Source organism: Chaetodon trifascialis, chromosome 3 (genome assembly GCF_039877785.1).
Source record: "Chaetodon trifascialis isolate fChaTrf1 chromosome 3, fChaTrf1.hap1, whole genome shotgun sequence".
NCBI classification, from domain to species: Eukaryota; Metazoa; Chordata; class Actinopteri; order Chaetodontiformes; family Chaetodontidae; genus Chaetodon; species Chaetodon trifascialis.
Genome location: NC_092058.1, coordinates 7,820,607 through 7,844,587, shown reverse-complemented (window position 1 = coordinate 7,844,587; position 23,981 = coordinate 7,820,607). Strand labels below are relative to the sequence as shown.

The window sequence follows — 23,981 nt, the reverse complement described above, 5'->3', positions numbered from 1 at the left end:
ATAGATATATAAAGGACCAATTTAAAGTTTGCAGCCAACAATCTTATAGACAATTTACTGCAGAGCTCATGTGTATGTGTGTGTATATATATATGTATATATATTTATCTATGGAACTGCAATGGAAATGTGGTGTCATGGGCTTAGATATTGGAGTCATGTGCTTCTGGAATCACATGCTAGAAACATCTGTTGCTTTTTTGCGATAATGGGCACTGAGTTTGTTTCTACCAGTGAAGTTAGTGAAGAATACTTTCTAACTTATTGATAAAGGCAAAAATCTGGTGACAAAACACACAGTCGTCCTTTTGTTGCTTTATTTCAGTTGTTACAAGAACATGAAAATTTGACAGATGTCTTTGTGTTATAGTTTATCACTTCACTCGTGCTACATAGTTATTATTTCTTGTGACAGGGTAACAATTGTAAATCAATCACATTTAAATAAATTAAATAGTATTTAGACCATTATAGATGGTTTTACCAGCCCTTCACATAAAAGTATCACATGCTGTCAATGCAATGAAACCAAAAATTCCACTTCCTTATTTTCCAGCATATCTCAGTGAGAGAAAAGGCTTCATAAAATCCTCATGTCTTTTTAATCTGTGGAGAAAAAGCACAAAGAATCATAATCATTATAAGAACCAACCAAAATGCATTATTCTCTTATTTCAGCTCTTATTCCAACTCTTAAGATAAACCCTACCTCTAACAATAAGGTTAGTAGAACACTCTGCCTTGCCGAGAGAGTTGACTGCAACAACTTTATATTCACCACCGTCCTTTGGTCGAACTCTAAGAATGTACATGGAGCACACACCAAATGAGTTGGTGATATAATAGTTGTTGTCTGAGTTGATGCAGACGTTGTTCAGGTACCAGGATACAGTGGGTGTTGGGCATCCTCGGACAGCACACGTCATGTAGAGCTGGTAACCTTTAGGTGGTGTGTGCACTTTAAGAGGGACCAAGATAGACGGAGGCCTCTCAAAGCAGACTGCCGATGAATTAACTCCATTTGATGTTACTGGAACTTGATGGGAGAAGAGGGAAAGGATTCATCTGATTATTTAAATCATCTGATAATCTTTCTAGCAGCGATCCTTACACAGGTCTAAATTCTGTGCAATTAAGAAATTAGCAATTTCACAGATTCATTAATATGATTGTACTTTGGAGTTGGAGGAAAGAAGTACAAGCAAGATAAGACTCTACAGCTGTGCTAGGGACTCTTGATGATTACCATGGTCGTCATGTTGGCATGCAAACATTTACAACATGACCTATAATCAGGAACCATTTATGTCTGCACCAAGTCTTGCAACAATCCATGTAGACGTCCACGTAGATGTGGGGATGTTTCACTGAATGATGGAAAACCTGGGATCAGGAGTAGTTATAAAAATTCATGCCAGTCCATCCAATATTTGTAATGATATTTCAGTCTGGAGTACACATCCACACAGTACACAGCAGATTGCATATGAAACTGTCCAACCACCATGTATCGTATATGGTTTAATTTACTGTAATGGCATAATCAAACAGAACTGAACTGAAACAACTGTAATTACCCACCTCTGTTGCTGTTGACGCCCCATGTAGGTGACTGAGATGGATCTGAGAGGCCCATGTCATTCTTTGCGTAGATCCGGAAATGGTACTCAATCCCAGGAAAGATGTTGTTGGCTGTGTATGTGTTAGAGAAGAGGCGGTCTGCTATAGTCTTCCACACTCTGGTGTTGGAGTCATATTGAGACACCATGTAGCACAGCCGGTCATCGAGTTCTTGGTCTGGAGAGGGAGCCCATGATACCAACACTTTACCCTGGACTGTTTGCTCCAGCTCGACTGGCCCTGGAGTCTTGGGTTCATCTAGCAACACATATAATAAGATCCACAGTATCTTTCAGACAGAGTAAAAATCAATTGCTAAACATTTGCCCTCTTCCCCCTCCCCTCCCTTTTGGAGCAATTTTCATTAATTTGTTTTGAGGCAGCTTTGAAACCTTACATAATCTTACCTTACTCAAGAGGCATTTCACTCCTATATGAGTTGTTGCCAGGAATGCAGTTGCTTTTCACAGCTGTAATAAGTTAATCATATCCTATTACTGCATGTTACACAGTAGGAACTATGTTTTCCGTTCTATTTAGATCATGTTCAATGTTAATTAGGGTTTTACACTGGGTTGCTAATACATCAGCGTGTCATTGGCATTTAATATGGCTACATATTACCCAATTAATGTTGTCCAGTGTTGATGTAAATGATGTTCTCATCTAGCTAGAGGAACACAATGCAAGCAGTCAAATTAAGGTCCAACAAATGAATTAGTCATAATGACCTGAGGATCGTCAAACTAACATGCAGATATTATCAGCACCTCCAGTAGTTTCAGTACAAAAATCTTCTGTTTTTCTGCCCTAATGATGGTGTGAAACCCTGTTATTTATCCTTACCTGTGACTCTAACCTCAATGTCGAACATAGCCTCTCCCACAGAATTTTTGGCTTTGATAGTGTAAATGGCAGAATCTGAGCGCTTTGATGAGGGAATAACAAGCTGAGACATTCCCTCTGTATTGATGATATGAATCCATGGGGATATTGGCTCATCATCCTTCAGCCAAGTAATCTGAGGTGGAGGCTCGGCCTGGAGATATTGATATTGGATAAATGAGATAAAGTGTGAGGTATGTGCAGTCATGTCACACTGTGGTGAACTCATCACTCAAGAATATGAATGCTTCAGTACTTGAGAATACTCAAGAACAAGAACATGCTGTAATAAGGTAGAAAAATATGAAATGCAGACTTGACTTGAAAAGATAGATTTAGGATTCATAGCATGGAATAAAGACTCAGTAATACATTACAGCTGTGATGCTCATTCATACCTCATAGCAAATCTTGACACGTGCAGAATTTCCTGCTCTGACAACAATGAAATCCTCTGGGTCTTTAAAACAAGGTCTCACTGGATGAAAATACACAAAACATGAAATGCAGATAGGGAACAAACTCGATAAATCATTAATATGTACGCCGAAGGAAGTTAACTACTTACTGTTGGGATTCTTCGCACACACCATTGCAGAGGGAGGGCTTGGATCCCCTGATCCTGACTCATTGATTGCTGAAACCCTGAACTCATACTCCGTTCCCTCAGTGATATCTTTAACTGCGTAGTTTACATCTGAAAATAACATGAATAGCATTGCAGGAAAAACATAGTAATGAAAAAGAAGTGAATCTCCCCACAGTCAAAATGTACTATAATGTGAAATATTAAATGTTTCTGACAAACCTTCAATAGGTTCATTAAGTGCATTTAGAGCAATCCACTGATTTGTATCCTTCTTCCGTTTCTCCACTTGGTAACCAATGATTGGTACTCCTCTGTCGTCCTCTGGAGGGGTCCAAGTCAAGTTAATGCAGGTCTTAGAGGCACTCACCACTTTGGGGGCACCAGGTGGACCGGAGAGTACTAAAGAATGATATGTCTAATTAATCAAGTATGCTCATTATTAATAATTAAGAAGTAATTAAAGACATGGAATAAATTAAGGACATCTACATGTTATTACTGCAGGATATTGCAAACTATTCCTCTTGGAGATAGAGCGACTATTACAGCAAAGATATAAAGTGGGTGTACTACAGTGACTAAATAGTGCCGGTGATAAACGATTTGAAGCAATCAGAAAACCTATCCGGAGGCATTTTCATTTATTACAACCTGAGGGAGATTAACATGGGATTTGCTGAGGAATGCTAAATGAGACTTCTTTTTTCTACACTCACTCATTATGCCTGCCATAATGCTATCAGCTGTCTCCAGGGTGTCACTGAGGCCCTCAGGGTTTTCTGCATAGATGCGGTAGTTGTATTTCTTTCCATGAGTCACATTCCTGTCTCTGAAGGAGGTCCTGTCAGCTGAGACGTCCCCAAGTTTCGTCCACAGACTCTGTCCAGCCAGCTGCCGCTCTATGATATAGTTGGTGACAGCGGAGCCGCCATCATCTTTGGGAGGTTTCCATTTAATTTCAATTATAGATGAGGTGGTTTCAGCAGTTTCCACGGGACCCTCGGGTGGACCTGGCCTATCTGTTGTGAAAACATGGTATTATATATCAAATGTAGCGACGTAAATGTGATGCCTGGGGAAAGTTGTCTTCATGTTTGGACGTGAATGTAGTGGTAAAGAAAATATATACTGTATATTTACTATACATTTTATCTTTTTATCTCACAGTATTTTTCACTTTTCTTATTAGATTTTTGTGATTTCGTACCAAGCACAATAAGCTGAGATGTGGCCTCCACAGCCCCGAATGGGTTTTTGAGTTGGATCTTTATTTCCCCTGTGTCAGTCCGCAGGCAGTCTCTGAGCAGCAGCCGGCTGTGATTGGGCTCCCTCACTATCTTAACTCCTCCTCCGTCTTTGATCTCAGTGCCATCCTTAAACCAACTGACCAGCAAAGACTCCTGAGGAGGAAAGGGCATCTTGAAAGCAGCATTCTGGCCCACTCTTATGATCACAGGCTTGGAAAACTTGTGAAGATCGTCTGGGTCAAATTCAGGTACATCTGTGAGAAACAGTTTAATTCAGTTTAATACTCAAGAACTGTTGTGTTATTTAGTATACTGTATGCTCTACAATAGAGGGGAGTAAATTATACCTCCAACAGTGACCCTTCCTTGTGTACTTTGATCCCCAGATACAAAACGATAAAGTCCAGAGTCATCGTCTCTGCAGCTTTGAATTGTTAGCTTGTGAGAGGTTCCGTCTTTGGTGATGTTGACCCCGGCACCTGAGTTTAACTGGCAAATCAAAAGTGAAAGGGAGATCCTTATGCTTTTTGGTCTTACACTACTAAATTACCAAAAAGAAAAAAAAACAAACATAGTTTTTCTTTCTGTGTTTTATAGTTGGTAATTTCTAATGTTGACAGTATAGGAAAAAGCTTTTACTGTTACTCTTAGAATTTACTCAAATGAAAATGCCAGATAAATTTCTACATTTTAAAAAGCACATATTGTATGTATGTAACAAGAATGTTAATTCAAGGTTTTTACCTGCTCTCCATCTTTGAACCAGGCGCCATCGCTGTCTATATTCATCTTCACAATTAATTCAGCTGGCTTTCCACGAAAAGCGTAAATATCAGAGAGTCCACAGGTAATTTCAGGCTCTAGGAAAGATAAAACAAAGTTACTCTCCACATTTAGGACTGTATTTGTACTGAAAAAGATAATTACCTATGCACATGCTTATAATTTCCACTCATTAATATGCATGTTGAGAAAAAGTAATAACATTTATTGATATAGCACATTGCAAAACACAGTTACAAAGTGTTTCACAAACACGGTATACAGCTAAAGGTGGGATAGTTGCTAGCCTGAGATCCTCAGGAAGGGAGTCTCAGCAAGCAACAGGATTTATGACTTGGAATCACTTAGTTTAAGGACGTTTTGTGACATTCAGCACTTTATGTCCAAGAGGCAGGATAAAACATTTGCCAAATTGTCTGAATTATTGGGTCTAAGGGGGACATAAAGCAGATTATCGTAGCAGTGAAAATTAATGTTATGGTTGCAGATAATATGTCCCAAAGGAATCATGTAACTAGAGAACAGTAAGGGGCTCAGAATTGAGCCCTGGGGGATGCCACAGGATAGGGGGGCCACAGAAGAAAAGACAGTTAAATGGCTCAATTAAAAGGTAGTAGTTAACGGTTCTTGAATATCAGTAATTTCCTCTGAATAATGCCTCAGCTGTGCTTAAAGAAAGGTTGATGTTATGCTTTGAAAAGCAGTGAAGGAATTAAATAACTACAACAACGAACTAGTATTTGTTTTTTAATCATTTCGGGTTGGACCCCTTCAGAGTTTGAGCCTTAACAAAAACAAGCTCAAAGACGAGCAGCAAACACAAAGCTCTGCAATCATTGTTAACAGAGACTCAGTGAGCTCACAAGACTTTCTAAGAAGACATGAACATGTTTGAACAGTGAGAGTCAGTATTAGATTAAAAATAATATTTCTACATGCAGGTTATGAAGAGTCCCTGTTGTGTTATATCACACCCTCTCATTTAAGTACTGGCATTTGACTGAAGAAAAACTGATAACTTTACAGGTAGGATGTTAAAGAGAATGTGATAATTATATTAATTATATAATTATATAGATATTGATTTGTTAATTTTAAAACTCTATTGTGTCACTAATGCAAACAAAAAGGTGTTTTATTTATCTTTTGTTAGTCTATCTTTGTTACTATTGTACTTCATTCAGCATCTGGCATACCACCTCCTGCATCTGCAAGTGGTTGCTCAAGCTTTTCGCCGCCACCGGCTTCCTCAGCTGAGTGGCCTAACAGAAATAAGAATAAGTTATTTGAAGCCGATATAAGGTTAGTGTTACTCCCTCAGTTTTATATGCTGCACTCTGGTCTGTCTTACAACTTCCGATTCTCCAGATGCTGCAGTTGATGTTTTGTCTGAATGAGTCAGTGATCGCAGACAGTATAAAAGCCATGAATGCCACAGTGTTGTAGCTTTTTGAATGTTTTCTTTCCAACTTCCAGAAAGCCACAAAGTTGCATAGTTGGAGACAGTTTTCTTTACGACATGTAAACGTGTTTGTTTTTTTTTTTAACCCATGTACGATTGTTTATAGAGCCCTGATACTACAGCATCAACTATGAACCTTTAAATTTGATAAAAATGATTTATTTTGGTCTTAACTACAAAGAGAACTTTAACATTTGAGTGATGATCTGTTCTAGCTTCTTGTTAGGAGACTTAGCTGGAAATAAAAACATAAATAACTTCAGTCCTGAGTTGTGTCTACATATGTTTCTCATAAGCTTGCGCTCATGAGCTGTGCTTACTCTGACATTCGTGTAGCATGTGGATGAAAGTTTGAAGCTTTTGGACTGTGTTGGTGTAACTGTTCAGAGTTGTGGGGTTTCAAAGTCTCTCAAATCTGACTATGCAGATATAAAGGACATTACAAAGATCAGTTTGGCTTAATGTTCTATTTGGATAATATGATGTTTCGAGGATTGCTGAAGTGTAAGAAAGTCATTTGTGTGGCTGTGAAGAAGTTTTAGCCAACTGAAAACATCACAGCTGTTACTCTTACTGTAATTGCTTCCAGTATAATTCTGCTCTGCAGTTCAGTATTATTGTTGGTTTGAATGTACAGATAATTTTAATCAGATCCACTTTTTCCTCTTGAATGATGAATGGTTTGTTTGACTGTGTTGGCTAGTTTTCTTTTTCAGAACAGCGGTGGTGGAGGGTGGGATACGGTTTGAGTCACCTCCAGATTATCATATTCATACATTCTCAGATGCTCAGTGGGGGAGAAGAGGTGTGAATGTCTTTTCAATAGTTTGAATTGTTTTTGAGAAAAATAATAGTGGACAGAACGTTCTCAAGAGTGTTTTTGTAGGGGAGTGTGAAAATCAGCTGGCAGAGATTTAAGTAATGTTGGTAATGCATGTAAAGATCCTGTTTATCTGCTGTTCCAACCAGTCTGCACATACAGTACAAAGACACTGAAGCCATAATTATGTAGCTTTAACAAAAAGACCAGACATAATACCAAGACTGATCAACTAACACTAACAATGAAATGAATGAGTGGCTGCATATTGAATGGTGGGAAACACAGTCATAAAGATCTTACAAACTACAACATAATTTGAAAAACACTGTGCATGATGGGCTAATATATGCAGAGGCACTGTTCTGGTGCCTAAAACAGAAATCAGTTTCTTAGTAAACTACCTGTTGTTGCATCTCAGTAACTGTATGAGTTGTGGAGAGGTGAAAAGAATCTGCATAAATTAAGTCCCATGCTCCAATATTCAACTAATTCTGAGCATATTCCACAACATAATTTCAGGAACCAAAACGCAAAACTGACATTTAATCAGACAAGGCGCAGACCAAAGTACACGACTGCGGAGAAGCATAGCAACCTGCCTTATCTGTCTACTCTAAATTGGCAACATACTCCTAAACAAAGCCTGACATTAAACAGGCAATCACATAATGAGCTCATAACACAGCATAAAAGAAATGAAAGACAAAACATAACAGTGAACTCATCATAAACATCCTTGATGGAGAGATGTTTTGTCAAAGTGAAGACCATCAGGATAAAGAAACTTGTAACTGAAGCCATCATACTTGTCATATTCACATTTGAATGCATGCAGACGACCATTCAAGTTTCTTACCATTGCTTACTACCACTGGTGGATCCACTGCAGCTGGCTCTTTTGCCTTTTCTGCCAACCATTAAAGAGAGTTACAAATAAATTAAATCAAAGCAACAAATCATCACAGCATGTACTAAGATGTTACAATTAATGAAGTTGAAAAACAAATTACAAAATAACATAACTCATGTTACTCATGTGAAGAATTACAATTTTGATTCGTATTTGTCTTAATTACAATTCAGGAGTTTTGATCTCTAGTAAGTTTGGCCAATACCTCCCCCTAACTGTAATTGCAAATTCAAACCCCTGTTTCCTGAACCTTTGGCATTCTCACTTGGTTCGGGGTCTTTCGCTGCCTTAGGTTTAGCCACAGCTGGAGCCTTTGTGGGTGCTGGAGGGGATTCAGGTGGTGGTGCAGCTGCTGCAGCTTCTTTAATCTGTTCTTTCCTTTCCTCTCTCTCCTTCTCTAATTTTGCTTGTTGCTCTTGGGCAATCTTCTGCACATCCATCCCAGATCCTCCTGCCCTTGTTGTTTTCCTTGCTGCTTTTTTGCCCTTTTGGGCATCTTTATCAGCTGAATTGAAAAAAAAAAAAAAAAAAAAAATGTAGTGTAGTGAGTGCACACTTAAAAATGCCATGACATGAAAAGCAATAATTGGTAAGATGAATCAGACATTTCACTCCTTCTCATTAATATTCTATTAAAAAACCATTATTATTATCCATTGCTAATATTGTCAGTCAGTCTGTTGGTGGAGTGTAATATCTTACCTTCAACGACGAGCCATGCGTTGCAAGATTTTATTCCTGCGCAGGCAGAGTAAATTCCTTTGTCTACCACCATGCAGTCTTTGACCACCAGCCTGTGAATGAGCTTGTCTTCTGAAACCTGGATATCATATTTATCCCCTTGTTCCAGTGGTAAATTCTTGCCGAACCACAAAATCTTGGAGAATGGATTTGACAGAACACACTCAAAAACAGCATCTTCTCTCTCCATTGCCTTCACTTCCTGAATTTTCACCAAGAAATCCACCATTGGGACTGAAATATAACAAGCATTTTAGATTAGAATAGTTACATCTGCATGAATAATTATTAAAACACAGTTGATGGTATTTATTGTAATTAGAGTTAGTTTTTGTCTTCTGCATAAAAACATTGTCTTTCTTTGCTTTAAATAGGTCAGCTAAATTTGTCATGTGTGCAAGTGTAAAGCTTACTTTTAAAATCAGTGGAAAACATGTTCACATCCTCCACATCCAGCTGGTACAGTCCAGCATCGTCTGGCATAAGGTCCCTCATACTGAAAATATACTTCTTCCCCACTTGTTTAAGGCTGTGCTTCATCTTATCTCCCAACTCCTTTGTATATGGAATCATTTCACCGTCCTGGGGGCAAATATACAGTAAAATTTCCTTTTGATGCTTCAAATTGTGCTTGCAGAGCAAAGCAGCAAGATAAGAGCTTCCAAAATGTCACTCATTTAAATTAAAATGGAAAACCTCATAGCAGTAGTTCATCAAAACTTTTTCAAACTCAAAGCCATTTGCTCTAGTATGTGTGATTCTTTATTGTCATATATAATGTGCCTGAAGGGTAACAGATAAGCAGACATGACTAGTAATAGTGGTCCATCTGTCCATCTATCCAAAATCTACTCGAGTTAAATGACTTAAATTAACTGCGATTAACTGCGATTTAGGAACCCTTAATCATGACTCCTGAGAGTTCTCATTTAGTTTCACACTAACCTTGTACAGGTATATGGAGCTGCTTGGGTCAATAAGGTCCATGTCAATCTCAAAGGATGCAGTACCATCTGCACTGACCTGAATGGGTTTCAGGTTGGACAAGTTTCTGACGAACTGGCACAAAAGCAGAATGAGATGAAAGCAAATGAGAATTATTTCAACTGAATGGTCACAAAATTGCCTTCTGTTACTTTTGTAGAATGTATCAAAGCATGTGTAGTCAGCATTAAAAATAAAACAATCAGTAGGACAAACCTCAGCTTGTTCCTCCTCCCTTTCCTTCTTTATTTCGTTTAGCTTCTTGAGCATCCAGCGAAAATCGGTCACTCCAAACTCTGCACAGATTCTCTCATATTCCTTCTTGTCAGCGCTAATTAAGAGCTCCCAAAATTTCGGATCAATCTCTCCCTCCTTTTTCTCAGCTTGCTCAGATTTTGGATGGATCTTACTGGAAATTAAAATAAGCTGCATTCAGTTGACTGTGGAAGTCTATAGATCCCATCAACAGACTGTTCAACAAACCCACCTTCTCCTTTTTAGTACAGTCTTAAAATTCCCATCAGTTGCTTCAGCTGCTTGTTGCGTTGCTTTGGCCTTTTTGAAACCAACTGAAAACAGAAGAGGGTACTCATGTTATTAATATAATCATGTAATTAACATACAAGAGGGACTGCAGAGCGATAAGTACAGAATGAGTGTAATACACACAAGGGCATGAAGTAGTAAAGTGTCAAATTTGTATCCCAGTGTGCTCAATTTGAAGTAGATGTGGGAGAATGCTTGAATGCGTATGCCACGTCAGATTAAATGACTCTGCATAATATTGCTCACATTAATTTGTCATATGCGCAACAAGAAAACAGTTCTTACCCTCAATAACGTTCAGAACAACTGTGACCATGGCTTGTCCATATTCATTTACAGCAAAGCATTTGTAGGTATCAGCTTGCTCCGCCATAACATTTGGCATCTGAAAGATACAAGACATATATTGATATATTTGTCATAAGTTTTATCGAGCAGTTGAGCCCAACCTTTTTGTCTAATGGGTTGTGTGCCCCCACAGCCTTATCAGATGAGCTCTAGTACCTGTTAATTGACACCATTCATTCAAGTGGTTGTGATTTTAATTTGGACATTTGAAGTTGATTTTATTTTAAAAGTGGATATATTGTATTTGCACTAGTACCACTTATTAGCTGAATTATTCAACCATTTCTCTATTACTGTTAGAAATCTGTATTTACTTCTCCACTCGCTTATTCCGCTGCACCTGGTGTTAAGGTGTTTAAGCTTGCTCAGGTTGATGAGGTGTCTGTGTACTCGGCCTGTCGAAGGTAGTTTGAAGGTTATTAGTTACACTATTGTCTAATACTAGTGGTATGTTAATTTCTCTCCAAATGCAAAAGTGTGGATATGTTTTTAACCAAATCATAATTTCTGTTTTATCAAATAAGCTGAGCTACTCCAGTCTTTCCCTGCTCCTCCTAGCAACTGCAGAGGTATCCAGGAGGGAAGTGCCCCCAGCAGGGAATCACCACAGTGTCTAATGAATAGTAATAGGAATAGGTGGATATCCCTGTGACATCTCGCACATGACAGATCAATTTGATGGAAATGCTTTGGTCTAATTACAGGCTCTTTCCCACTGCTTGATTGGTAGCTGGCCTCATCGTGTAACCATGTGCCTTTCAATCTCAAGCAGCAGTGAGTTGACGGGTTATGGGCGTAAACATGCCCAGCGCATTTCATGTAACTGACTTTGTTGACTTTGCTCCTCTCACGATGTGTGAAATCTTCTTATTATAGAAGAAGTCATTTGTAAAGCATACTGATGGGTCAGAAGACATTAATGTAATCCAATAGCAGCTGCTTCTCTTTCCCCTCTCATTCTCTGTATTTTTCTCTGTCCTATTTTTACCGCTTCTTTACATCAGCACGACGCTGTGTAGTATCACTGCGATTTGATAGCCTGTATCACTTGCCTCAAATGTATGCTCATTAGAGTTGGGATCGTATTTAGGCTGGTATCTTGACGTATCAGACACATCTCCATTATTTCTGCTCCATGTAACAGTCGGCTGTGGGTCTCCTGTGACAATGGCTTTGAAAAAGGCAAATTTGCCTGAAAAGAAAGACAGACAAGGTCACCTCAAGTTTTTTGGAAACACAGGAAATAGATGCAAATACAGTATATGTAATATTTTTTATGATTATCGATTTATAATATATGTACACTCGTATACTTTGCAAGACAGAATGATTGGAGTGTGTTATACCACTTTTGTACACTGTGAATGCAGATAGTGGAGGACAGCATAGACTTTGATAATCGTATCGCTTTTCCTGGTTTTAAATTCAAGTCTGTGTGCGTTTAATCTTATCTGACTGACACAGGAGTCTGGGTGTTGAATGGCAGGGCTCTGCTGCTCCTACTGGCCTATTGCACAAAAGTCATGGATCTAATCCATTATGCAGAATCATGGAAATTCCCCCTTCAAATATTTTCTGCTGTTAATGTTTAAAATTATGCTTAGACGGTCAGTCCTACCCTCTTGGATGGTCAAAGCAATCGGCTTGCGGGTGAAGTCTGGATGGCTCTTGCCCTCTGGCAGCGTCTCCATAAACTGTGTAATCATCACCCCAGGGACCTTAGATTTCTTCTTGATCCCCACTGTCAGCATTGGAAAATGAAATGTCAGCGACAATATGTTTGACACTTAAATACAAAAAAGAATGAAAAACATGAGCGTTATCGCATCCAACCCTCAAAACCTGTTGCTGTTTTGTAATCAAATCATCACCCACATAAAGCATGCTGAAACACATTCTAATACATGACATATTAGAATGCTTAATGTTACTGGCTGAACTAGTTTATCGTCATTCAGAGCTGTATTTATGCGCCTCTGGTGTTTGAAGGCTGTTTTGTGTCACATGTTCAACACATTTCCATTTCAATAACTTTTATCTTTTTATCCGTTTCCCTGACTCCATGCCTAAAATTCAACCTGAAAACAGATATGTAGTGATGCACCTACATATCCACGCACACAATACATGTACGTTGATACAGTATATTAATAAATCCATATCAGTTCTTCATGCCTTCGTGAGCAGTGAGGGGGAAAAAAAGACAGCTGGTGACAGCTTTTCTGTTGTCCCCTAAGCCTACCTTCCTTACCATTGTAATGCTCTGCATCAGGACCTGATAAAGCACATGTTAAAGAGTATATACAGCACATGTCAGCAAGGCGTGAACAGCGTATTATAGATTAGATTTAAATATTTAAACTGAGGGACAGGAAATAAAATGCTCTTTTTGCATTTGGTCCACTGAATGACTACATATTAGATTTGGCAGACGAGTCTTAATCACATGAGCACAGATTAAGCACTAATATTTACAACATTTTTCAAAAACATTTCTCTTTTCTGTCCATGTCAGGTTGCAGCATTATACAATGGGATATGTCGACTAGAATTTATAAATGCACAAAATGACATGAATGTGGAAAGTTTTCATGTGCATTGCTGCCTGTAAAGTCTACCTCTCAGTGTACAGTGTTGTGATGGTGACACTGATGTATGTCGACTTCTTTATGAGCTCCTTTTGGCCTTGAGTAGACAACCGGTACATGCGGTACAGTATGGTCGGTAATTGCAGGCAAATTTCAGCCTTAAACTTTCTGAACATCCTGATTTTAACTGTATTACAGTGAATCAGTTGAAATCTGAGAAAAACCCTGGTTCCACAAAAGTTAGGATTCTGTGTGAAATGTAAATTTAAAGAGAATGCACTAATTTGCTAAAGAGCTGTTTACCAAAAATGGTTTTATTAAGTGCTCCGGAGTCCGTGTATTAATATCCTTTATACCGTGTGTTCACAAAAAATTATAATATCACCTGTTACCAATGAACCTGTTTATCTGTGGAATGTTCCAAACAGATGTTTTAAATATATTACCTTTGTGCTATTTCCTATTGAGCATATGTCAAAGAAAGATGAGCAAATTATCACATTCAGTGTAACTTATGTTTTACACAGCATCCCAGCTTTTTTGGAATTGGAGTTGTAAGATATTGTAAGACAGAAATAGAAATACACATTAGATATATTCAACAATGTTCTTAATATTCACTAATAGATCTCCTTGCCAACCTTGTTCTGTCAGTTCTGTTTGACTCTGACCTGAAAATGTTTCATCTTATTACTGTCAGAGTCTGAGTCAGACACATTTTTTCACGGATCTGCAGCTACATCCTAAGTTGACTCGAACATTACATAAGGGAGTACAAGTAATGAACTTTTGGTATCTATTTTCTTAAAGAGAAAAATATATTCAAGACAAGGTTCCTTTAGGTTTAAGGCTTCATTCTGTCATTCTATTTTTCGCTTCTTTTTTCCAGGTTCAGATTACGGTTTTTATTTGTTATTATTTGTCATCTCTGTGCAAATAGATCTTCAGAATATGAGATAAAAGATCAAATATAAACTGTTGAGATGTTGCGCAGACACGCTTCATATTGGGCATTCTTCCTTAATGCCTCGCGTAGAAAATGAGATCACGCTTAGTGCTTACCTTGGCCAGCAGCTGTCCCATCCGTCACTACTGATCGCCTAAACATCTTGGCTCCTTTAAGTCCTGGATGGATTCAGCAAGATGTCCTCAACTGCAATAGATGATGGGAGGGATTTAAGCACAGTGTTTATGTCTCTACTGATGTATTCAACTGGCAGGAGTTGGAAAGAATATGATTAATAATTCACTTGAAGCTTTCAAGGGTCATTTTGCTATAATAATGTATGAAATAATAATACATTTGTGTTAGATTTAGGCAGAGGACCTGCCTAAGAGCCTTAACTGGTGGCAGGAAAGTTCCTTCGGCACTGAACAGATTTGCGAATTGATTTGACCCAGACTGAAAAAAGTGCAGTGTTTGGCTGAATTTGCAACTTCTTCCTATTTGATAATTTCATTTTGAGATTGACAGTTGTGGCGATTGTAAGAAAATTGCACACTTCCTTGTAATGCTAGGACTAGTTACATTTGTGTTAACTGCTGTGATTGGAAGATCCTGGAGGGGCTGATTATTTGATTAATTAAAAAGAAAGTTACAGTTCTCTGCAGTCCCAGGTGTCACAAAATCAGACAGTAAAATGCAGTAAAAAAAAAAAAGATTCTGCTGTAGACTCTCGGTATACAGTAGAAGACACAAAACCTGATCATCTGTGGCTTCATGCTGAGTGTTATCACATTCCCCCAAAATAAAATCCTCTTGAAATTAGAACGGTAGTGCATCAACCTCATGATGTAATTTTTTACCAGGCTTCAACTGTCATTATTCAAGGGTATTTGTTGTCACTTTAAGCTGCAGCATGCTGGCTTATGTTCAGATGACTACATGCTTATCAAATCAACCTTTTTTATGATGTGTCAGTTCCATTCGCAGCAGGCATCTCTATGAGAACATAGCAATCTTTCATTACCCACATGGTAGCTAAACTTAGAATGACAAATGTCACTTCACAAAAATAGACTGATGGGACATTAATTGAAGTGGATTCAGTGTTGCTGGGGCTTAAGGGGATTTACAGAAATGCTAATATTTGTTTAGAAAGCCAAGAACATGCTAGGCATACAGTATAACTTAACATGACTGGGGCACACAATTGCTCATTTGCCTGTCTTCTATTTCTGTTTGCTGTACTGATCTGAGGAGTTTTTAAAGTAACTTTGTTTAAGACACAATCACACCAGTTCCAGACATCAAAATACTATGAATTTGTTGTCTGTAGTACAGTATTTGACTTATTTTAATGTTTTATTTTCTTCACTTGGAGGGATCATAATGTGTCACCTTAGTGAGGTCTTTCCAGTACTTGAACTTAGTCATGTAATATTTACTGATTTATGCATTCGTTATTCTGCTCTTAAATTTGATGTTGCCAAGTTTGCCAACATTTCATGTTCAACTCTTTGCAACTTTTCAAAATCTGGCTCTGATGGTTAAAAGTCCCCTGTGGAGTTTTTGACCACTCGTAGCACTACAAAGCAATGTTTTCTTGTCTGTTTGTGTGTTTTTAAAGGTCTTAGAATTTTAAGAAAAATTGGCTTTGCAAATATTTTAATAGAGATGAAAAGTATCTATCATGTTTGTTAGACCTCAAGGCTACACATGGGGCATTTGAGTAACACTGAATGCAACACAGTTTCTACAAGGACCTTTAGCCAGAGTTTGATCTTTGCTTTCTGAGTATGGTTAGCAAACAGTTTGATATTTAGCTGATGTTAGCAAAAGTCCTTCCTATCAGAGTAACAGCCTAACTCCTTACAGTCAGATGCCATAACCTTCGGGCAATCATTGTCAAGACTGTTAATGTATTAGTTCTCCTAAAACCAGGTAATGGAGAAAAACAAATTTAAGCTTTGGGTGAATTGCTGCAGTAAATTGCTTGAAATCTTTCCAAAGCCTGTCTGTGTTGCATCACTTTCCATCTTAATCACAGCGTTAGTTCAAATGTGACTGTGACAACATGCAAGGTATTTCCCAGAGCTATAATATATATTCTGGGAGAGAATATATTTCCTGTTATTCCCTGTACCAGTTGTTGCCCCAAGTCTTGGGTTTACAGGTTTGGTGGAGAGATGCTAGTGTTCCCAAATATTGATTGTAATGTGCACCCACCGCTAACATCAACACCACACATAGACATGCTGCATGCGATTTGTAACTGATTGAAAATTGATTGAAACAGACTGGGTATCCTCCTCAGGTGCATTGCTGAAAGTAAATGTGAAATATTGATCGGGAAAACTTGTGTCCTTAAACCAAATATTGCTGATGCTGTCTGGACTCTAAAACTTTTAGCTCTGAAACCCCTTCCCTTGACACAAGACCAGTTAGAACTACAATGAGAACCCTGTTGATCATCACTATAGGCTGTATACTTAAAATGAGGGCTGAAATAGCTAATCAGTTAAATCAATTATAAAAATAGTTGGCATGGAATTCATCATCAATTTGTTGGGTCTATGTTATGAAGCACAGCATGCACTGCGCAACATATCCATTTGGGAGCAGTAAGCCAGCCAATGTGTAGCTCACATGATAAATGAAAGGAAATGACCTGGCGCAGGACGGTGGAGGGAGAGCTGAAGACCCTACAATACATCTGGAGCTCTATAAAGACACTGGCCCACAACAGACAGGAGTGGATATCCTTTAGGCATAAAAAGGCAATAAGAAGAAGAAAGAAGAAGACGTTTGTTTCTAAGTAACTTTTAATCCTGTGTTTGTCCATCAAAACGGACACAAATCTGCGCAAGATGGCAGCTCTAGCTAGCACTAATTAACTGAAATTAGCTCAAAGAGGTGCTGGGTATGATGTAACTTTATGCAGTTTTTAGAGTATTTCATGCCATCAGTCAGAGCCAGACTGAAGTGAATCCTTGATTTTGAACAGAAACTACATTTCCCTTTCATTCTCAGGCGTTCATACTATAAAAGAAACCTGATTTTTTTTATTTCAGATATCATTGACTACCCATAACTCTCTTGTAGAGTACTTGCACAAACCTAGCATCACCCAGTACAGGGTGATATTCTAGGGTGTCGATGGTCCATAGGTTGGAAGATGAGAATACTGAACTGTCATCTGATAGGTCACATGCCACATAAAACTGTAAACATCCCATGTCAAACATCTTAATATGCTTCTAAATCATTGTTGACATGGTGAGGTAGTTGTACCATGACGTAACCTGCTCAGTATAGCAAGTTTAAGCACAGTATATTATCTTATTCTGATGTTTTGAGGCACAAAAAGACATGAAATTGATCAGTAGTACAAGCCAGCTCTTGACATAGTTTTCAATTTGCACCTTGCTTGGTTTGTCAGTGCAGCAACTACATCAGTGTCTGAATACTTTCAGCTTTTGAAGTACTGTACTGTATATGGTCGCAGGAAAAGTCTTGTGCTAAATATGATGTAACTGTATACAGCATATGCTAAATATGATGAGCCTTTCACATGACTACAAATTGCTTGCTGTTGAGCCTGATTTTTTTTTCCACAGTGTGATCATGAATGCTAATTATAAGAAGTTTTTTTGTGCTCAGCAAACATTTTGAGCTCTAAGCAAGCAGGCTCCTTGCTGTGTAAGTTGTTTTTTATGGGCTTCATGAGGCCTGTGTTGCATAGTGCTGTTAACGCTACCAGCTGCTTGTGTGACTAGCGCTGAAACACAGCACGGGACAGTATACTGAAGAGAGTGAGAAGATCATAAAAATGATTAAAAGCAACACGCCGCTGAGGGCATGTCCAGAAAGCATGTGGCTATCTATGGAGACGACGTTGATGCTGATCATGTGATGGAGCTGAGAGCGGCAGGTTTGCTTAATTTGGTGTTTTACCTTGCTCTCTTTTTGCCTTAGTTGCAGAGAGATTTTGTGTTTTGTGGGAGAAACGGGAGAGACATGAAGTGAACATGTGCAGCAGGAACTGTGTTAATGTGAAAATGAAAGCTAGGAGTTTGAAAAAGAAGGATGCTCTCAAAAAGTCAAAAGGGCCGTAGTGTTTTTAAAGCTTATGTGTTTGTTAGATAACTATCTTTGTATGGCAGAAGAATATGTAGAATGATATGAATGTTAACGAAAAATTTAATTTGCCAACTTTTCAAACTAAAGGGTCCATAAGACCTTGTGAGTACACAAACTTTAGCTTTTAATTTGAAGTGTTGCAATAAACTACTCTTGCTTTCTGAAGTGAAAATTAGCATATATTTGAATTTCACAACTCCAGGAGAAGACTCTGATAGCTTTGTTACCTCTTATTTAGACTTGAACAAACATGAGATCTAACACTAATACAAACTTTTTAATAAATATACACATTTGAGTAAACAGAGCAGCAAACTCTGAGAGCCATTTTGCTAATGCTTTAAATAATGCAAACAATTGAAAACTAAGAAACTGCATGTCAATATCGGAGCACTTGGTCAAAGAAGGCAGCTCAGTTGTGTTTATAGGCAAACACTTTCCACAGTTTGCCACGTTAAGTTAGTGTTGTCTTTGGACTAGATGTTAAGAGTGAATCACCCACAGGATTAGTTCAGTGTTAAAGACTGAAGTCAATTCTCAATACTTAACACCTCCATCTAAGAGTGGTGCTGTGTGTAAGATGAATGATGAACTTACTTGAGTACTCCAGTGATCCTCTTGAGTGGTGCTGCTTCCCAGTCTGATATTTGAGTGTTGCCTCCCTGGTCTTCAGCTATTAAACCCCTACAGGAATGCAAGTGACTCCGCGACAAGCACCCACGTTGTCAGACATGGTGCCTGCCAAGAAAGGGGATTGCTTTTTTGTTTTTGGCATAAATCACAAGAAGGAGGAGGGAAATCTGTGGTTGGCTACAAGCCTCACGGTGGGATGACCCCGAGTGTGACTCTGGAGCTTCTTTAGGAGAGGTCTCAATGTATATTTTCTTCCTGAAAATTGGAATTAAGCCAGTTCTTGTTATGATATCAATACATAGATATTGTCTGTTGCACTGCTTGTGTGAAATTTAGCTTGAGTTGACTTGGTTGTGAATAGTTTCTCCTCGTGGCTGGTATCCTAATCCTTTCACACAGTCATTTCCAACTTTTCACTTTCACTTCAGGAAATGAAATGTGGAAGTCGGGTATAGTTTGTCTGTCCTCTGGCTGTTAGATTTGTCAGAGGTGTCAGTCAGTAGTCGCACTTGGATTGCAGAGAGAGCTGGAGCTGAAAGAGCTGAAAGTAAGTTTGTAGTCAGAGCAAAGTGTTGACAGCCAAGCATGCTCGTGCTGACACTCTTATGAAATTATGAGAACACCAAAACATTATATTAATGTTTAGATGTGCTAATGACTCCTATTGACACCAGCTAAAAATAAAATGTGTTTATGGGTTTCTAAGCAGTCTTGAATAGCATCTTTAAACATATTGATAACAGTGTGTTCCCACTATCCTTCAAGAAGGGTAATCTCATAAATTGTCAAGTGTGCTACAGACTTTTTTTTTTATAGATGAGCTAATGTTACAAAATTTCTGGTTATCTTGAAATTAATGTGTTACTGAAGGCTTTTAATATATGGGATTTGTATGTTTGAGGACACTCCATCCAGATATAAGTTGCATTTTTCCAGCCTCAACTGGTGTCTTACCGGCTTCACGTCCAGATACAGACCTATCCAGTCATGAAGGCATCTTTTGTCAGTGGAAAAGTCTGTTTTGAAAGTAGCAAACAAGGAAACAGCAAACATATAAGCTTATTTTTCCATTAACAGGTTTGTTTTAATCAGTGAGTACTGTCGTGCCTGACTCTGTCCAGGAGAGCTGTCTAAGAATATCTCACCTCATAACAAAGCAGGAGAAAACAAGTCAGTCTTGTTTCAAAAACAGTGTTAAGTAATAATGGCCATGCTGTTGTAAGGCCGCTATAATGCATCCAACGCTTCAGAAGATGTATTTGATGCTTTCCTGTAAGCGTTATCAGGCACAAAGACTATGGTTTATCTGAAACTAATTTAAATGTAAATTTAAAACAGAGAGCTTTTTCACATATTTAATGACTCAAGATAAATATCCGGCCTCACTGTTGACATTATAACGTATGAAGATAAACTTAAACATCCCAGCACATGCTCTATATCCACAGGTGATGCGCTGCGGGTCCACTACTATTTAATTTGGGCTTCATTAACCGCATGGCTGTGCATTCTCAGTTTCATTAACCTGTCAATAACCAGATGTGAGTAAACATACACTACTGTGAAAAATCAGTTTTAATAGAGGGCTGAAATAAGATGAAGTGAAATAATGATGAGTATGTCACCAATCTTGTGTAACCGTGTCAAACTTAACTCTGTCATCAGTGATTTTGGAAAGACACAAGCACATCAGGCTCAGAGGTAGCTCCTATCATGAGCCTGATAAGAAAAAGAAAATCCTGAATGTGCGCACACTGACCACCTTAATGACATTTATTTAAAAGTCTTTCAGATTCCTCATGGAGTTTGGGTTGCTGGAATGTTAAACCACAGCATCGTTATTGTGGCCTCAGCAACAACAGAGCTATGCTCAGTTTGAGCACGATTGTGTGTGTGTGTGGATATTTCAAGCAGTGTAATAAAAGCGGATGCGTGGCACAGGAACTATGACTGTTCTCAGGCATGGGAAGACGATACGAGAGGCTTGATGTTCTTGAAGGCATTTATTGCGGGGGGTCACTCAAGTCAGGAGCTTTGAATTCTACACTGCAAAACAATGACAAAACAAGCTGACATTACACAACCGAAGGGAACGTGGACCAAGGTAACCTCATCTGTGTGTTGGCAAACTTTCTTCTGCTTTATGTTTATTTTCACATGAAAATACTCTCGACTTAAATAATATAATATTACTGCAACATCTGGCTTAGTGGTGAAAAAGCATCCACAGCATCCATGTTTTCATGTTCAGAATAAAGGAAGCCTTTTTTTTCGCTGTATATTAAACCACAACAACAATATTTACAATATTTTTTCTTAGCATATATATATATAACTAGAACAACTTGTTAAATGCCATTGGCATGTGGTAAAAGGTTTTTAAATGTCAAAGCCTACTACTGTAAACTCCCAGTGAAGAGTCGTGTGTATAATAACTGGATGCCATGTGACCACTGATAAAATTAGTATGTCCTAGCACTTTACAAGGAAGATGCACAGTTGTTAGCAAGGCTACACTCAGTCATGCACATGAAATGTGATTATTTATGACTTTCCATAATAGACTTGCAATATCCTCTGAAAGTGTGCAAACACATGTTCGCAGTAAAAGAGAAATTTGAAGCCATGTGACAGTTGGCAAAGCGGAAGCAGTGCACGTGAAGTTGAAAAAATGGGAAGGCCCCTGCTTTACAGTGTGGCAGGACTGTGTGGTAAACGAGAGTGGCTGCAGCAAACAGGCCTCTTCATAGTCAAATAGTGGTTAGAGTAAACAAATATGATATATTGTACATACTCACTTTATACCAAAAAGAAAAATCTGGAATATCTTAAACCTAATTAAGACATTTTTGAACTGTATACTTGTCATATTTATTTGGGTGAGCATGGGTTTGTGTTTGGCATTACAGATTGATGAATTGTTGGATTGTACCTGAATGCGGAGATTAACATGGGCAGAGACAAGGTCTGTGTGTGTTGACATCTTGGAGAACAAAAATTGTAGCCATGACGGGTTTTTGCGTTTGTTTTTTTGATAAAGTAGAGCCTCTGTGGACGGCAGTGTTGGCCCACTGGTCCACAATGAAAAAACTCAACAACTATCAGATGAATTGCTGTTAAATGTTATGCAGGCCTTCATGGTCCTGAGAGGATGAATCCTATTGACTTTGTTGATCTCCCCACCTTTCCTCTAACACCACCATGGGGTTGACATCTTTGTTTCTGAGTAAATTGTCTCAGCAACTATTGGAATGAGCAGTGGAATTTGGTTTGATTTGTGACCAAACTAATGGCATGCCCCATCAGCCTTAACTGTGTTTTAACGTGAACTATGGTGGTGAACAGGCTTGGAAGTTTGTAATTTTGGCTTGCAGCAAGAGATGACTCACTTGTGCTTCCATCATCAAAAATAAATAAATAAATAAATGTTAAATTCAGATTGTTAAGACCGTTTAAAAATGAAGTTTTGATGTCTTTTGGATGTCGTCTAATGAGCAATATGAGCGTATATGTTTAATTATGTTGGCATCACATGTACAATCATGTATGTGTGACACAGACATGTACACTGTATGTGGTTTACATACACTTATTGAACATCACCTCGTTTTTTGTGTCGTTCAAACAGTAATTTATTGATGGTCCTAATTGAAACACCTGTGGTTAACTATGAGGGCTCAGAGGTGAGCTAACTGTCCTCTTACTGCCAACACTCGGTAAATTGAGCGAAGATGCTGCTGGACCCAGAGTGAATGTTTGTCGAATTTCCAAGTCAAAACTAACTTCACCTCAGAGAATTTCTTCTTTCAAAAATGGTGCTGAGATGTTGTCTGCTGACATCCAGTCCTATTTACTTGTGTTACTCAAGGTAACCCTGCTTTCATTACAAGCATGTATTCGTTTGCCTCACAAATAATGGCAATTCATTGCCTTCCTCCATTTTGTCGAAACTGTGAATCTGTCATTCCCCTGTTGCCTTCATACTTGAGTGTGCTTGGTTAAAGAGCACCGAAGCAGTTGCTGATAAAAGGCACCGTAGTTTTGTTGTTACACCAAGGCCAACGTGGCCTGTGGGTGTACAATTTTCTACAAAATTCCTGTCCTGTTGGTGAACCTGATAAAAATTACCTTATAAATGCCTGCACATAGACCTTTTCACTTTGAGCACTGGCATGCATTTACAAAAATTAATCAAGTTCATGATTAAATTTAGGTTAAAGTTAGGAAGGAAGACAGTTACTGTTAAACAGGTAGGATTTATTTACATTTTGGTGTAATGATTCAAACACTAAAACATGCTCTGTCATCGACATTAGTCATATCATCAATTTTCCATGAGGTAGTAATTTCAGAGAAGCCAGCAGTTTTTCTGTCTTAGTCAGAAAAAAGCAGAAGAAATTAACAATAATCACAGCTCAAGGAAAAACTGTCAATACGCAAACATGCTCAGGTTCAAGATTAGCCTATAATTAATGCTGAAACTCTGTCACTTGTCAAAGTGCTCTTTGCATCAAGTAAATAAATTGAGTTGAATTTACACTTAAGTACAACAGAACCTAGTTTGTATCTGTCATATTTGCTATTGGTGCTTTAAAACATTTGTGGGTAGTTATCAAGAGCTCATCCTTACTTTATCTCCTTCACTTTTTAATTAAATGCATTAATACAGTAATTCACAAAGAAGCACGCATGACAGCAGGTTTCATTCTCCATCAGGAGTTCAGGTCTGCTGCATCACC

General features: G+C 38.3%; 1 protein-coding gene across 1 annotated transcript; it reads right to left on the bottom strand.

Moving 5' to 3' along the window:
- Positions 1-601: 601 nt before the first annotated feature.
- LOC139351998 (immunoglobulin-like and fibronectin type III domain-containing protein 1) lies at positions 602-19,261 on the bottom strand. The gene is made up of 24 exons (XM_070993993.1): positions 19,207-19,261; positions 14,589-14,679; positions 13,181-13,213; positions 12,557-12,679; positions 11,991-12,130; positions 10,876-10,975; positions 10,532-10,613; positions 10,261-10,453; positions 10,006-10,119; positions 9,474-9,642; positions 9,022-9,294; positions 8,585-8,824; positions 8,266-8,316; positions 5,086-5,201; positions 4,689-4,830; positions 4,302-4,595; positions 3,811-4,113; positions 3,314-3,493; positions 3,074-3,202; positions 2,904-2,983; positions 2,467-2,659; positions 1,582-1,878; positions 710-1,036; positions 602-606 (listed from the first exon to the last, which is right to left on the bottom strand). Exons 2-24 carry the CDS (start codon positions 14,632-14,634, stop codon positions 602-604), a joined length of 3,630 nt encoding a protein of 1,209 aa, XP_070850094.1. The 5' UTR covers positions 14,635-14,679; positions 19,207-19,261.
- Between the last annotated feature and the right edge of the window lie 4,720 nt (positions 19,262-23,981).